Here is a 16429-nt window from a genome sequence, read left to right as displayed (position 1 = left end):
TACACACACCTACACACTCACACTACACACACCTACACACTCCTACACACTCCTACACACTCCTACACACAGTACACACACCTACACACTCCTACACACTCCTACACACACTCCTCACACACTCCTACACACTTCACACTTCACACTTTACACACTCCTACACACTCCTACACACTCCTACACACTCCTACACACTCCTACACACTCCTACACACTCCTACACACACCTACACACTCCTACACACTCCTACACACACCTACACACTCCTACACACACCTCACACTACACACTCCTCACACACCTTCACACATCCTACACACTTACACACACCTACACACTCCTACACACACTACACACTCCTACACACTCCTACACACTCCTACACACACCTACACACTTTACACACTCCTACACACACCTACACACTCCTACACACTCCTACACACACCTACACACTCCTACACACACCTACACACTCCTACACACACCTCACAATACACACACCTACACACTCCTACACAATCCTACACACACCTCCTACACACTCCTACACACTCCTACACACACCTACACACTCCTACACACACCTACACACTCCTACACACTCCTCAATTCAATTCAATTCAGTTTACACACACCTACACACTCCTACACACTCCTACACACACCTACACACACCTACACACTCCTACACACTCCTACACACTCCTCAATTCAATTCAATTCAGTTTACACACACCTACACACTCCTTTACACACACCTCAATTCACACACCTTTACACACACCTACACACTCCTACACACACCTACACACTCCTACACACTCCTACACACACCTACACACTCCTACACACTCCTACGCAAGCTTGTGTAAAGCAGCCTTAAGGAGTCTTAAACACCATCTCTGATATTATAGCTGGACCTCTCCTTCCCCTGCAGTATTAAGTTACATCCCTTCTTACCCAATCACAGAGCTCCCCAAAACCCTCCTGCCCACTATAAGAGCCCCGCTCGTCCCAGTCCAGCAGACACACTTCTTCTTACCTGTCCTGTTTGTTGATGTGTCCAGTTCGTTGAATTTGGTTCAAAGGAGGGAGGGAGGGTGTTTGCTCCAAGGTTTTGACAGAGGCTATGCGGGAAGAGGACTCCTCTCCGATGGACAGTGCGGGGAACAGCGAGGAGGAGACCGACCACCAGCTACCGAGGAGGGGTGCGAGGAAGCGGAGGGCGACACGGAGGCGCACGGAGGACGTGGAGGACGGAGACACGGAGGGTTCGAGTCCCGCCAAGAAGAAATGCAGAAAGAGCTGCGAAGGAGGAGGAGGAGGGAGTGCAGGGAGCGGAGACAGCGAGGCCAGCAGCAGCCCTGAGCTCTCCTTCGATGACCTCCAGACACAACGTGTGGTGGCCAACATCCGTGAGAGGCAACGAACCCAGTCCCTCAACGAGGCCTTCACGTCCTTACGGAAGATCATTCCCACCCTGCCGTCCGACAAACTCAGCAAGATCCAGACGCTGAAGCTGGCAGCTCGGTACATCGACTTCTTGTGCCAGGTTCTGGAGAGTGATGAGCTGGATGCGAGAGGGTCCAGCTGCAGCTACGTGGCGCAGGACCGCCTGAGCTATGCGTTCTCGGTCTGGAGGATGGGGGGGTCGTGGTCCTTGTCTACCACCACCCACTAGCAGGGTGGTGTGGACGGTGCTGGACGGTAAGATGAGAGACTTTCACTGTGCATCCTGCAGGGAGCTGGATGAGCATTTTACGCACAACCAGCCAGATGAAAAGTAGTTCCAATATACTCCAGCTGCTATGTTTGTATGGCATAAACTACTTCTAGAATGCATTAAATCTGTTAAATCTGCAATAAAAGGGTGTAGGTCTCTGTAGACTGAATAATAATATTACGCACATGATTTGTAAGCCACAACATTTCACCAACTACATTAAAACTGCTTCTACATTACATTACATTACATTACAGTCATTCAGCAGACGCTTTTATCCAAAGCGACTTACAGGAAGTGTATTCAACATAGGTATTCAAGAGAACTACTAGTCACCAGAAGTCATAAGTGCATCTCCTTTCTTAAACAAGCATCTTAAAGCATAAGCCAGAGCAAAAGTATAGTGCAGAGGCAAATTACTACGAAAACAATAATTGCAACAGACTAATACGAATATAATAAGTGCTACAAACTACTACGAATAGGATAAGTGCAGTAAACAAATACGAATTCAATAAGTGCAACAACTAATACGAATACAATAAGTGCTACGAGGAAGGCTCAGGGTAGTACTTCTTGAAGAGGTGAGTTTTCAGCCTGCTAACAAAGCAGGCTGAAAGCAGGCTTCTACTAACAAAGCGGGAAATATTAATTGTTTCTGAATACACATAGATGTTTACATTGCTTATGGCTACCTCATAGGTCACAAACAGATTACATCGCTGTAGAAACAGCCTACCATGGAGTTTAAAACCTGAGTCCTACTAACTATACAATTCTATGTATTGAATTTTTGTCTTAATCCCAATGATATTTCTTTTTCACAGATTATCCAGACCGAAGAACCAGTGGATCAGATAGACTGAAGCTTAAACCAGCTGAGGGGCCAGGCGCTGTGCTTCAGGCCTCAGAGGAGAGCGGCCTTTTCATATTTCCCATTCCGAGGACTCTAAGGTTTGCTTAGGAGCACTTAGGACAGACAGGACGGATATGAAGAAAGAAAGAAAGACCACTGCGACTATGAATGTTGTAAAAACAAAATGAGCTCTGAGGAACTGCTCTGTTTTGAAACATGAGAGAAAAATGACAATCCATTCCACATTCCCTGTGACAATGTTTCACAGCAAATTAAGTATTTTGTATTTATTTTTTCTACACAGACTCGAATTTCCTTTTCCCCACTCAAATAAAAGTTATTTATTTTTGGGATATCACAGAATGCTGAATGGATCAGGAGTCTGCACATTTTGAGTGTTGTAAATATTTGGTAATATCTTGAATAAAAGAAATGAAAGTATCATTCTTAACTTTCCATTGTCTGGGTATTAATTATAGTCTTTAATTTCAGCTCTATAACAAGAGCCTGAGATATAAAGTAATAAAACAAGGGTGGTTATTTGACAAACAAAATTGTTTTAAATACCTGACATTTTTGGAAACAATCTCATGTCTCATAGTCTCAGTACTTTGAGCCTATGTAGAGAGTTTATTTTCATTAGTTGTTGCTGAATCTCCAGTTAACTACTAAACCACAGTGGAGGGGGCAAAAGAAAACATCTCATACTCTCGGCTTAGTCTGTAGTGATTTCTTGAGCTAAGGGATCTGGGGAAGCCATAATTAGCCGGTGGTCTGTTTGAACAGCGTGAATGAAGAGCTGTGGGAGGCATGCATGATATTCCCAGATGTCCTCCGAGCCACAGGTCAGCATGGGAGTTTCATGCAGGTGCTACAGCAGCTACCCGAAGAGCTCTTACAGATATAAAGGGTGGATGCGGGTCATAAAGCAAACTGAATAGCCTGGGTGGAATATCCGATGAAAAATAAGTCGTTTTTCACATATGAACACCATGATCAAAACAACAATAAGAGGTACCATGGGGAAACAAAATAATCTAAAAAGGTACATATGATTTTCAACTCAAAACTGTCTTTTGTTATTAAATCATTACTAATATTGAAAATTCTTTCTCTCTCTATCTTATATATATATATATCGTTTCTTCCATAGTGCATGTTACATTGAAACGAAGATTCGTTCAAAAACAAATGCATAAAAATGTCCCCCAACAAACTCATCATATATAATGATTTTTTTCTTAAGTACAATCAACCAACAATCACTCCTCTCTTAATTACAGCTGATGAACCAAAATGATCAACCTGCAGAAAATTAGTCTTTTTGAGCAATATCCGAACAGCTTAATCACCAATTCAGCATTTTTACCCTTCTGGCAAAAATATGTGTATTGTATGTATTCAGGGAACGTGGGACTAGATCAGACCAGGTCTAGAGGACTAGATGGGGCCCCATTGCCTTTACTTGCCAAAAGTTTCCTTCCCTTAAATGTTCGTAAATGTCCCGTGATAAACGCTTAAAGGCAACACAGTTCCTACAGGAATAGGCTAATACAGCAGCACTTGGGGCTGTCATAGATGAAAGATACTGTGAAACACTTCATAGTGCATATCTCTCCATAGGGCTGTTGAGCAATGATTATGGGAGCATTACTGTGTTTTTTTTGCTTCACGGGCTGCGTGCGGAAGGTAAAGCCATCAGCTTTGACCCGGGGTCCTCGCCTGCCATCGGGGGGGAATCGATTCCCAGCCTTAGATCACCGTGGCCGTGTTATCTTAAACTTGAGGCTGTTGCTCTGACACGGAGGAATGTCACCTCTGAGGCTTCCAAACACACACTCACACCAACACACACACATATATACGTATAGGTTATAAACACACAAATGGAGATTTCTCACGCCTACCAAACAGGGAAATACATTCCACAGAAAGAGAGAGAGAGAGGGGAAGAGCAGAGCTACGCAGCTCCTGCCCCCCTTTGATGTTTGAAGGTAGTGGGATGACCGCTTGTTATCAGCGTGAAGGCATCTGGCTCTCTGGTTATAAGTGTGCTGTGATAAACTCTTTGATGACTGACACACACACTCTCTCTCCCGCTCATTAATCACAGTTTATATCTCCTTGCTATGGGCATGCAGTCTTCACACTGATCTAAGAGTCAAAGGTGCAGGCCTGTGTGTGTTTCAGTAATACCAGGAGCTGTAAATCTTTGTAAGAATGGGTTTCTCATGCTGCTACATATGCACAGTTGGCACATCATGTTTGTTTGTTTGCTTGTTTAAACTAGCAGAGGCATTCATGTCTTACCTTTTCTTTTACTTATTTCAGCTTAATATCTCCCTCATTTCCATTTCTCTCTAGAGTTCCCTCTTTACGGGGTAACAAGAGCTGGTTAACATTAAACCCCAACAACACAGAAAGACAAGGGGAGAGGAAGCTGGACTGAGACACACACACACACACACACACACACACACACACACACACACACACACACACACACACACACACACACACACACACACACACACACACACACACACACACACACACACACACACACACACACACACACACACAGGAGAGAGAGAGAGAGAGATTAGATTTGCAAGCCTGGTTTCAATTAGTGCTAATTATCTGTGTTTTATCTCAACCTGAAGCAGTTAGTGTGTGCGGTGTGTGTGTGTGTGTGTGTGTGTGTGTGTGTGCGTTTGTGCGGTGTGTGTGTTTATTTAGGTGTAAGTGTAAATATGTATGCATGTATGCATTGGAGTTTCTTTTTATTTGTGTTCTGCTACTTTTGACTCATGCATCACAAATCAAGACAATCATACCTGAGGGACATTCTCTGAAATACTGCTTTGCATATCACTGCAACCCCCATCTCCACTGCTGTATAGCAGGGATTGTGAGCATGTTAAGATTTAGATTGATTGAAGATATCTTAAAAGTTTAATACTCCTTTTTCAAGCGTTTTCTGCCTTTTTAGTTGATTATAGGAGGCGTCTCATCAGTTTGGTATGATGCTGTATAGAAATGAGTAATGCAGAAACATAAAATAAATAGTTTGGTTGATGAGTCTAAATTCCTTGCTCAGAGGCTGGGTTGGCGATGTTCTTCTAAACAATATTTTGTTAAAATACAAATTTTTCTGTTGCAGGACTGTAAAAAGCCTGTCCAATCATTTCATTTGGCCTGAATGTAATGATTCACTCATTGCTCACTGGAGCCTTCCAAAAGCAAAAGTAACAATGTTCATTGTTTACATTCATTACAATATGTTTAAGTTGATAGTAATACTTTTGTGGGAATTGTCTTGGAGGGAGGACTGAAGGGACGACTGTCAATGTGGCCTAATTGCCTACTTTCTCGCTAGATTTAGCCGCTTTTGGATTTAGTGCTGCTCAGAGTGGGCATCACTTGGCCGAGTTTATCAGTTGGATACTTTTTAAAATCTAGCGCACTCATGCTAATATCTCAAGATTACCAGACCTAGCTTTAAATTACTTGATTCAATTCAACAGGCTTTATTGGCATGACATTTGATATGTGTTGCAAAAGCACAATTACAGTTATGAAATACAGTGAATAAAAAAAAGAACCGAACGAGAAAAAATAAAGTGAATAACAATATTTTATAATAGAATACAAATACAATAAAGTAAAGACAATAAAATAGGTAAATTAAATGTAATTGTATATATATATATATATATATATATATATATATATATATATATATACAAGTGAATGTAAGTAAAGGAGATGAAGTGGTAATCAGAAAATTGTACAAGTAGATCCGACTACTTTTTCCTTTTGTTCTGGCAGGAAGTATTTGGTAGCCAACACTGCACATTCTGTCCTCTTATTTATTTCTCCCTTTCTGTTGGACATCAGAAATTGGTCCGATTATTTTTAAATACACAGCCTTTCCTCTCACAATGCTTTTACTATTATATCATATTTACCAGATATTTATTATGAAATACGTACAGCGTCCTAAGGTTCACATTTTTTCTTCATATGTCAAGTCTTCATTAAAAACGGGGTTAATGTTTCAAAGAAATGGAAATCACTGGAGCACCCCTTCGATGGTGCACAGCCATTTTTTCCTTAGTTAAAAAATGTCAGTAAAGTAATAGGTGGAGAATTTTGCAGGGAGCTTTGTGAAAAGCAAGCAGGAAGGAGTAGAGTGACAGAGGAGTGACAGATAGGAAGTGAGGGCAAAGCAGCCCAGTAACATAATGAGCGCTCACACATTCCCTGAGGTCGGTGCCAACTGCACCCATCACTCCTGACCTGTGACCTCTCAAACTGACCCCGTCCCCAGATTTCAGGGACCCCCAGCTGGACCACGAGCTGCCACATTCACGTCGACAAAGCATCCACTCAGGTCACTAATACCTCTCAGATGGATGGACAGAAGAGTACAGAGATACGGGGTACGGATGGTAGAGAGAAACATGTCGGCGTTTCAAAATGAACGTACAAGTGAGAAAAAGAGGAAGCAGCTCAAGAAAGGGGGGCAGGAAGGAGGGAACAAACCTATATGAATCCTCTCAGCGCTCCGGCCCGAGGCTGTTTATCTTGCAGATTGAGTTAAGCGCAAGCCTCTTATAACTCTCCACATACCAGACAATATCACAGTGACCCCGTTTTACGAATATAAACATACGCGCTTTATCAAAGAGCAGCACGGCTCATTCAAACACATCGGCTCTTTCTCCTAACTTAATTAACCTCGCCTTATACAAAGTTCCTTTATTGGATTTGGAGTTTTCTAATTCTGGCTTAAAATGAGGAACTTTAGGGGGTCTGTTGATGGAGATTGAGTAGGTTTTCTCCATGTTTACCTTATAAAACCACAGTGCTCTCTTATCATGCATACGTCTATAGAGTATCAGTGTGGAGAAGACTGAGGTCACGCACAACACACTGTGTGTTTTCTTCTACAGAGAGAGGCCATTGTTTGACTGAACACAGGTCCATTCACGATGATAGGAGTGTGGCTGTCAATGGGGAAATGTATGTTTCCTTGTTGTGTTAATAGTAGAGCGAATTTTCCTGGCTCTGGCCAAACACACACACACACACACACACACACACACACACACACACACACACACACACACACACACACACACACACACACACGCACACTCAGCGTTGCATCATCCTGAATTATATAACGTTTTTGAGCTTGTCTCCGTTGAAAGCAATAACCAGAGCACAGCCGTAGTTTACTGGCGTTCTGAGGGCCCCTGTCATGAGCGAGTACCACACATACACACAACCGCGCACACACACACACCCACACAAACACACACACACACACACACACACACACACACACACACACACACACACACACACACACACACACACACACACACACATGCACACAAGGGTAAAGTTAAGGATGACTTGGCAGTAATAGCGACTCCAGCCTTAGTGTTGGTCTAAGGGGAGGTGTGCTGTGAGAGAGAGAGACGTTGAAATCTTCAGCCTTCCCTCTGGTGTTCACTGTGGGGTGGTCTCTCTCTTTCTTTCGCCACCTTCTTTATTTCTCCGTCCTCAGTATTTCTCTCACGACTTTGAGGTGGTCTGTCTTGGTTCTGTCTTTCCATCATCCCAAATCTCCCTCTTCATCTTACTGTCTCCTCCTATCGGTCGTATAATCTCCTTTACTTTGTGTAATATCTCCCCTCTCTCATTTGCCCCCCTTCTTCAGACTCTTTTCCCTTTTTGTTTACGTCCTAACACAAATACAAAAAAACACTCATCATGCCTCACTATTCACTCAGTGCCGTTCGCCAAAAATGTGTGTGCAGTGCCAGACAGTGTGAGTGTATTTGGAGAAAAACCAAGCCGAGACGAAAAGAAAGATGCCGGGACTGTAAGAAAACAAAGTCTTGCTGATGCAGTGATTAACGCTGGCCTGCATTTTTTAAGCCAATTGTCCTGTGAATCAGTGGGTTTTTTGGGTGTTTTTTCTTAACTTGGCAATAAGTTTATAATGAAAACATTCTAATTTCTTCTCTTACTGATTTTTCTGCCTGTTTCCCCTTTCCTCACTCTCAGAAGGTGTTGGTTATGGGATTTTAAAAGCCTGGAGTTTGGTGTCACATGAACCGTTTGCTTGTTTTTTTCAGGTCCTGTAAAACAGGCCTAAATGCCTCATAACTCTCTTTCCCTGGCTGCTTGGTGATGGTTAGTGCCAACTTCCAAAGTCTCTCTCATACACACACTTACACACACACACAACTAACAAGAAAAGTGTAAAGTAACACCACCTATTTTTTTTAAAAGAGGCAAAAGGTCTTGTTGAGACCAAAATAACATATAAAAACACAGAGATGGTGAAAGAGAGAGAAGAGTGTGTGTGTGTTGTGTGTGTGTGTGTGTGTGTGTGTGTGTGTGTGTGTGTGTGTGTGTGTGTGTGTGTGTGTGTGTGTGTGTGTGTGTGTTGTGTTGTGTGTTGTGTGTGTGTGTGTGTGTGTGTGTGTGTGTCTGTGTGTGTGTTTCCAGCAAACTAGTTTCAAGAAATGATAGCATAGTAAAAAACCAGGCACCAGGATTACAACAGGGTAGAGTGTGCGTGTGCTTGTTCACATGCATGTGGGAGAGTTATAAATAGTTGGATCATCTGGAGTACATTATAGTGTATAAGTGAACAGGTCCGCTACCTGCAGCCACAGAAACCTCAGAACAGTAACTGCCAAGCCCCAAGCCGGCCTCACACACACACACAGAGAAAATCAATCAATTAGGAAAAAGTAATTTAGCAAAACTGAGTTTAAACAAATTGCTGAACTGACAGAGAGTTTGGGCGTCTGAGAGAAAGTGCCACATATGATAACACAACCTGACCGCGGTGAATCTCCACAGCTTTACGTTAAACAGGGGTTATTAGAAGGGGCACCACAGGGATATCAACTCTGTTATTAAATGCTGGGCCCTGCGTGACTTTAAAGGGACGGGAAACATAATGTCTGAACAAGGTTGTTTCGCTTAGAACTGGCCGTACTCCACTTCCTGAGGCCACACACATGAACAGCACCTGCATTAATACACACATCCACACGAAGGTTTTGCACTGAAATTATACAGGTTTCATTGACCAGAGTGTTTAAAATGCCCACATGGTGCTATTAAAACCTTCACTAACCTTCATAATTTAAATCCTGCTTTATGAGATCATCCACTGTGTTACATTTATTATCTGTAATTTTGTAAAATGTCTGGATTCTCATACCCCCAAATCCGTAACTGCTCTGTGCATGTTTACCCTCATACTCCTATACGAAAATCTCTAAAGCCAAACTTAATTGATTTACTTTAATATCTTACGAAGTCTTGCTTTCATTTTATCTTTTTCCCAAGGCTGCCACAAATGTAAGGCCCCCAAAATCAGGAGTTGGTGCAGGAAGTGGACCCTCCCCCCACAGCACATTTACACTCACACACACTGAAACCTGAGCCACAGGAAGTGGTCCTGCGCAGCATCTTGTCAGGGCAGATTAATTATTCACCATTTGAAAAATGCTCTTTTTTCTCCTCTCCTATATTTTCCTCCTCCCCCCTCTACTCTACTGTTTTCATTTTAGGCCCTCCAGAGAGGAACAGTCAAGGAGACAAAAAGCTCTGCTACCTGCGTTATCTCAAACTGAGCTGCGTTCAGACTCAAAACGAGCTGCGGCTGCTGTGGTTGCACAGGCCCCAAATTCCGGGAAATATTCTCCTGTGGTGTTCCCTGAAGACTTGCGGTATTCCTACCCACAGTATCCCCACAACGCTTATGTGGAATTTCCTAAATGGATGAAAAGCAGGTTTATTCAAACTCTTTTGAAAAGTGAAACATATATCTTTCTTATCTCGCCATGGCTGTATTATTTTACTGTATAAACCGAACTGTGAAATGGCTGAGGGAGAGAATAAAAAGAACAATTTTTGCTGGTTTTATGAGAATAGAGTGAACAAACAATAAAACCACTCAGTTAACACATAATGTGGGCGATTAACACTATAAAACCTCCTTCCAGCGACTTCACCAGCAACTTAACTTAGTTTAAACGAGTTCACAATTCAAAACAGGATGAAAAATAGATTTGTGTTTGTTTAGAATTGTATATAATAATACTTGATCTATGAATTAATTGATACATTTATTACAGGAAGTCCTCACATACAGGGGACCATCAACTGGAGTGGGACCCATGTGATGAAATTGAGGCGAGCACATTTTTTTTCTTATTATGTATTATTCTAGTGATATTAATCACAACATGCTCTTTATACTTTCAATGTTTTAATCTCATTAGAATAAACACGCACTTTGACAGTGAATTTAAAACAAGTTAAATACAGGCTCTGCATGAGAAGTCCATGCTCATCATTTTACTACAAATTATGTCTGCAATCATTTGTTGGATTGATAACACAACTTGCTACCAGCAAATTTCAAAACTTTTTTTTTGGCACATTTATCCATCCCTTCTGTTGTCTCTTTGCGCAGAAGTTTACATATATTGAATTGAGCTGGATGAAATAATGTAAAATGTCCATAAAAAACGTTAAAGGAACTAAATTGTCATTGCAAACACTGCTACAATGATTGGTTATATTTGGTTACATGGAAGTTGATAGTACTTGCAGGTACAGCAGGTCATCCATTAATCCTACGACTTGATTTTGATCCCAGCTCCTCTTATTTGCATGTCAAAGCATCCTTGAGCAAAACACTAAACCTCAAACCTTTCCTGTGTGAACGTATGGGGGAGTGAGAGACTTGCTTTGTCCTACTCTGGTTTAAAACGCTGTGTAAATGAAGTCAATTTATCCCTTTTTTCTATGAATACTCTTATATAAAAGAGCTGAATGCCAGACGTCTGTCATAGTCAACAAATTAAATTGAAGTCCTTCTATGCGTTGTACTTCTTGTTACTTCTTCTTTTCACTTTTATAATGTGGTTAGTGTCTGTCTGTCTTTGTGCAATGTCATACCAAAGGTTATTCACTGAAAAATATGTTCCCCACAAGGCCGCTAAACTATCCAGCTTATGCTGTGCATGTGCGTCAGCGGTTAGTATGTGACCACAGGGATGTGCACACGGCGCTACAATGACACAGTCATTTTTCACCAGGATGTGTCCACTTTCCTCCTGTCACGCTGTGACTGTGTGGATTAAGCTGAGGTCAGGGGGAGAAGGTTGTGTTAAGTGGAGTTTGGAGGATCAGCGGCCAAACACACTTTCCCCTCAGGCAAGTGGTCAAGGGACAATTGAGGGCATACACACACACACACACACACACACACACACACACACACACACACACACACACACACACACACACACACACACACACACACACACACACACACACACTCAACCTCATGCACACATTCACATGCCCACAAGCGGTTGATTCTGAAGTAAACATCTTGCCCCATTAATACCCACAGTGCCTTGGGCTGCTTGGCCCACTGGCCTACCCTGGTGACCCTTGTTACCGTGGTGATTAAATATCGGGAGCGTTCATCTGCAAACATTTAGCCAGTGTCACCCTGCCACCGTGGGCTCAGCAGCAACACACACAAACATACAACTGAGGTCACACTGTGCCACATAAATAACAACTGACAAATTAATATCTTGTCTCTGCTACTGCTGTCGGTTGAAAACCTTTGAACGCTGATCTATTTTTACGAGTTAAAGTGATATTCCACCTGAAGCATAAGTATCAAAATCTCAACCCAAGGTGGCTGTAAAAGGGTATAGTTTCCTTTTTGACAGAAAACAGAGCCTGCAGTCTGAGTGAATTCAGCGACATAATCCACACCGTCCATCTGTGTTCCAAATGCTCACATTTCTGCCAAAATCTGGCTACTAACACACTTTTTAGGAGTTGTCAGAGCAATACTGTTATATAAAAGTAATGCATTAAGCCCTGTGAGGTGATTATCTATATCTCTATATATATATATATATATATATATATATATATATATATATATGTGTAGTTGAAAATGTTTTAGTATCACTTTACAGTTAAATTATTAAACACTTGGTTTACAAAATCTCCAAATGCAATGTGCCAGGCTGAAGGAAAAGTAGTTTTTATTGTAAAAGGTGACATTTATGAGATCCAACAACAAAGAAATGTACCTATAACACATTTCCTTCGTCATTAAATTACCATTGACTGTCACATTCCACCTCCTGACCTCTGAACTATGACATGCAGGTCCTCCTCCTCCAGGCCAAACCACCGTGGACACCGTGCCTCAGGTCACTTGTTGGCTTACTAAGCAGAGCAAATGAGGTCGTTACATCTGGAAACAAGTCACCTCTAAATGACAAATTTGAGTTTTTAAGCGACTCACTTGGCGTAGCGTCGGCCAACAAATGCAAACAGGCTAGTATGATGTCGGACATCCAAAAAACGTAACAACCTAGTATTGACCACAACAGAAGAGAAAGAAAATGTGTCACATCCGAGTCTCTGTCAAGACACACCACCAATACAAACCAGAGCAGGCTAGAATACACAAACAGCTGCTTAGAGCTCTGCAGACCACATAACTGCAAACTTTTACTTAAATTACAGGTTCGGAATTCCCTGTGTCAGTCTTAAAACAAAGGTTAGGTGCTCAAATGAGCAGTGAAAGAGTTTTAGCTTGCTTTAATTATTCCTCGTCCTTCATGGTGAAAGAAATCCACAGTCCCTTTTCTGTGCAACAATGCACTCAAACGTTTATCGGAAGTTAATTTGAGGCTCCAGCAGTCTGAGTTGTGGCAATTTTTCAAAGTCATAGTCCCAGTTTAATTGAATTGAAGGCTAGTAACAAAACTAGATAATTTTGCTCTAAAAAAGACTGACTTTGGAAGATATTTGCTTACTTTCACTCATTTTGGAGAGTTGAAGCCTCTTGTAAGCTTCAGAACACATTTTTGCAGACAACAAGGACTTTTAGCCATATGAATAAATATTTATTCTATACTAGGACCTTAACTTTCTCTCAGTATGTTTTGTAAATGGATCTGCTGTGTTTTTGTGCTGTTCTTCAAGGGATTGTTGGATGTTTGTGAAACTATGATTGCACAACGTGATTTATTTGACATTCCACTACTTCTTTTTAGGCGGTACACTCACAGCTTGTGATAGATTGATAGTGACATCTAGCGGTAAGGATACAACACTGCAGGATAGGAACTTTGACATGGTGTCGGTGCTGTCTCTAAAAGCCTGTTTTTTTGTGACCGTTTCAGAAAGTGCAATTCAGAGGTTTGAAAACATGCCATGAAAAGAAATGTCATTTTTGTGTTTGCTTTTATTGTTTTGAAAGCTAGGCAGGTGGTGCATTAATGAGCTCACCTGCAAAACTGGTTGATCAGCAAGCCACTGTTATCTTGATTTTAAGCAAATGTGAAATTACTTGACCTCTCAGAACTGCATACAATAAATACCAACAAGCTTGTGACATGTTTTGCTCATAACAATCCCGTAACTCATAAAGCGTGGGTATAAAGTCTACTGTTATAAATTGCCTGTTGGTTTCTGCATGTGGCGAGATAGACTGACAGAGAAATACGGACACAAGAAACATGAGAGGGCCGGGGAGATATATTTTGTGTGCTCCTGGGTTTTAGAAGAATGGGCAGCCTGGTGAGTGAGCTTCGCTCTCCAGGACATAGAAGAGCCAGAGACTTTCTTTTGCTTCATCCCTGCCTTCCTGCCGGGCCTCTGTCCACCTGGAGACAGGTATCATGACTTAAAACAACAACACAGAGATTTCATGTAGCAAACAATCTTTTTCGGTCACTCTATGTCTTTGCTTCTCTGTTTCAGTCCCCACCTCTCTGCTCTCTCTTTGCCAGGCAGTGTAAGGTACAGTTCAGGTTAATGAAGGTGCCACTAGGGCAATGAATTATGCATTATCACCAGGTTTGCATGTAGCCATTGGTCAAACATGTGATCAGACTGCACTCTGGTCTTTCTTGTGCAGTCTTCCAATAATGCAATTTATTTGATCAAAGGGTTTACTTTCAGGAAGACACCATCTGTATTTTTTTTTTTTTAAACTCATCATCATAGATGTGTATATCTTTTTAAGGTCACCGTTATTTTCAATTGGGATACAAGTTACATATAGTGATCAAGCTTATGTTGGTGTAGATTATCTGCTATCTGGATTTTTCTCTGTGTTAAACAGTAAGATAATTGTGACATATTTTTTTGTATTTGGACCAGACGGTCTTGGTTGTTTTAAAATCTTTATTTAGCACATAACAAACGGCAATACAGGCAGTATGCTACAATATAAACAATATCAATAACAATAAAATCTGTGAGGAAATAATAAATTAATAGATAACAAGAAATATATTGTCCAATGTTTCCTACATACCGAGAGGGTTGGGTTTACATACTAAGAGACATAAAGACATTTAAAACGTTATGTTGTTTGGGGTTTGTTAGATCTCATATATTGAATATGAAGTTTAAAGTCTACTGATAATGAAACAAGTAAGCCGCCATCAATTTGATCAAATTTAATGGAATTTAGTTTAATGAAGTTGTAATATATCTTTCGAAGAATCTCACATGGAATATTTTTTAACTTCATAAAAGAATAAAGTATTCAGCACTATTCCATTCCAATTTGCATCTGCACTATACTTTTGCTCTGGTTTATGCTTTTAGATGCTTGTTTAAGAAAGATGCACTTATGACTTCTGGTGACTAGTAGTTCTCTTGAATACCTATGTTGAATACACTTATTGTAAGTCGCTTTGGATAAAAGTGTCTGCTAAATGACTGTAATGTAAAAATGTAATGTAAATGTATGAAGGAACACATATGGAATTATGTAGTAAACAAACAAATGCTCAATAATATATATAAATATATATATATCTACAGTACAAAAAGTTTGGACACACCTTCTCATTCAATGTATTTTCTTTATTTTTATTTTTTTCTACATTGTAGATTAATATTGAAGACATCCAAACTATGAAGGAACACATATGGAATTATGTGGTAACCAAACAAATGCTCAACAAACCAGAATATGTTTTATATTTTAGCTTTTCAAAGTAGTTGAATGAGAAGGTGTGTCCAAACTTTTGACTGGTACTATATATATATATATATATATATATATATATATTTATATATATATTTTTTTTATATATATATTTATTTATATATATATATATATATATATATATATATATATATATATATATATATATATATATATATATATATATAGTACCAGTCAAAAGTTTGGACACACCTTCTCATTCAATGTTTTTTTTTTTTTTATTTTTATTTTTTTCTACATTGTAGATTAATATTGAAGACATCCAAACTATGAAGGAACACATATGGAATTATGTGGTAACCAAACAAATGCTCAACAAACCAGAATATGTTTTATATTTTAGCTTCTTCAAAGTAGTTGAATGAGAAGGTGTGTCCAAACTTTTGACTGGTACTATATATATATATATATTTATATATTTTTATTTTTTATTTTTATATATATTATATATTTATTTATATATATATATACAGTACCAGTCAAAAGTTTGGACACACCTTCTCATTCAATGTTTTTTTTCTTTATTTTTATTTTTTTTTTTTCTACATTGTAGATTAATATTGAAGACATCCAAACTATGAAGGAACACATATGGAATTATGTGGTAAACAAACAAATGCTCAACAAACCAGAATATGTTTTATATTTTAGCTTCTTCAAAGTAGTTGAATGAGAAGGTGTGTCCAAACTTTTGACTGGTACTGTATATATATTATATTTTATATTATATTT

The 16429-nt window shown here is 40.1% G+C and overlaps 1 protein-coding gene across 1 annotated transcript; it reads left to right on the top strand.

Annotated features, from left to right (window-relative positions):
* The first annotated feature begins 1054 nt into the window (after positions 1-1054).
* twist1a (twist family bHLH transcription factor 1a) lies at positions 1055-2874 on the top strand. The gene is made up of 2 exons (XM_054606383.1): positions 1055-1711; positions 2555-2874. Exon 1 carries the CDS (start codon positions 1134-1136, stop codon positions 1683-1685), a length of 552 nt encoding a protein of 183 aa, XP_054462358.1. The 5' UTR covers positions 1055-1133; the 3' UTR covers positions 1686-1711; positions 2555-2874.
* Positions 2875-16429: the final 13555 nt, after the last annotated feature.

This window comes from Anoplopoma fimbria, chromosome 10 (genome assembly GCF_027596085.1).
Source record: "Anoplopoma fimbria isolate UVic2021 breed Golden Eagle Sablefish chromosome 10, Afim_UVic_2022, whole genome shotgun sequence".
NCBI classification, from domain to species: Eukaryota; Metazoa; Chordata; class Actinopteri; order Perciformes; family Anoplopomatidae; genus Anoplopoma; species Anoplopoma fimbria.
Note: the sequence above shows the minus strand (reverse complement) of the source record. Positions and strands in the feature narration are given on the sequence as shown.

What these genes read in the sequence shown, in the direction of transcription:
- twist1a (XM_054606383.1), top strand. Translation starts at nt 1,134, where the DNA reads ATGCGGGAAGAGGACTCCTCTCCGATGGACAGTGCGGGGAACAGCGAG.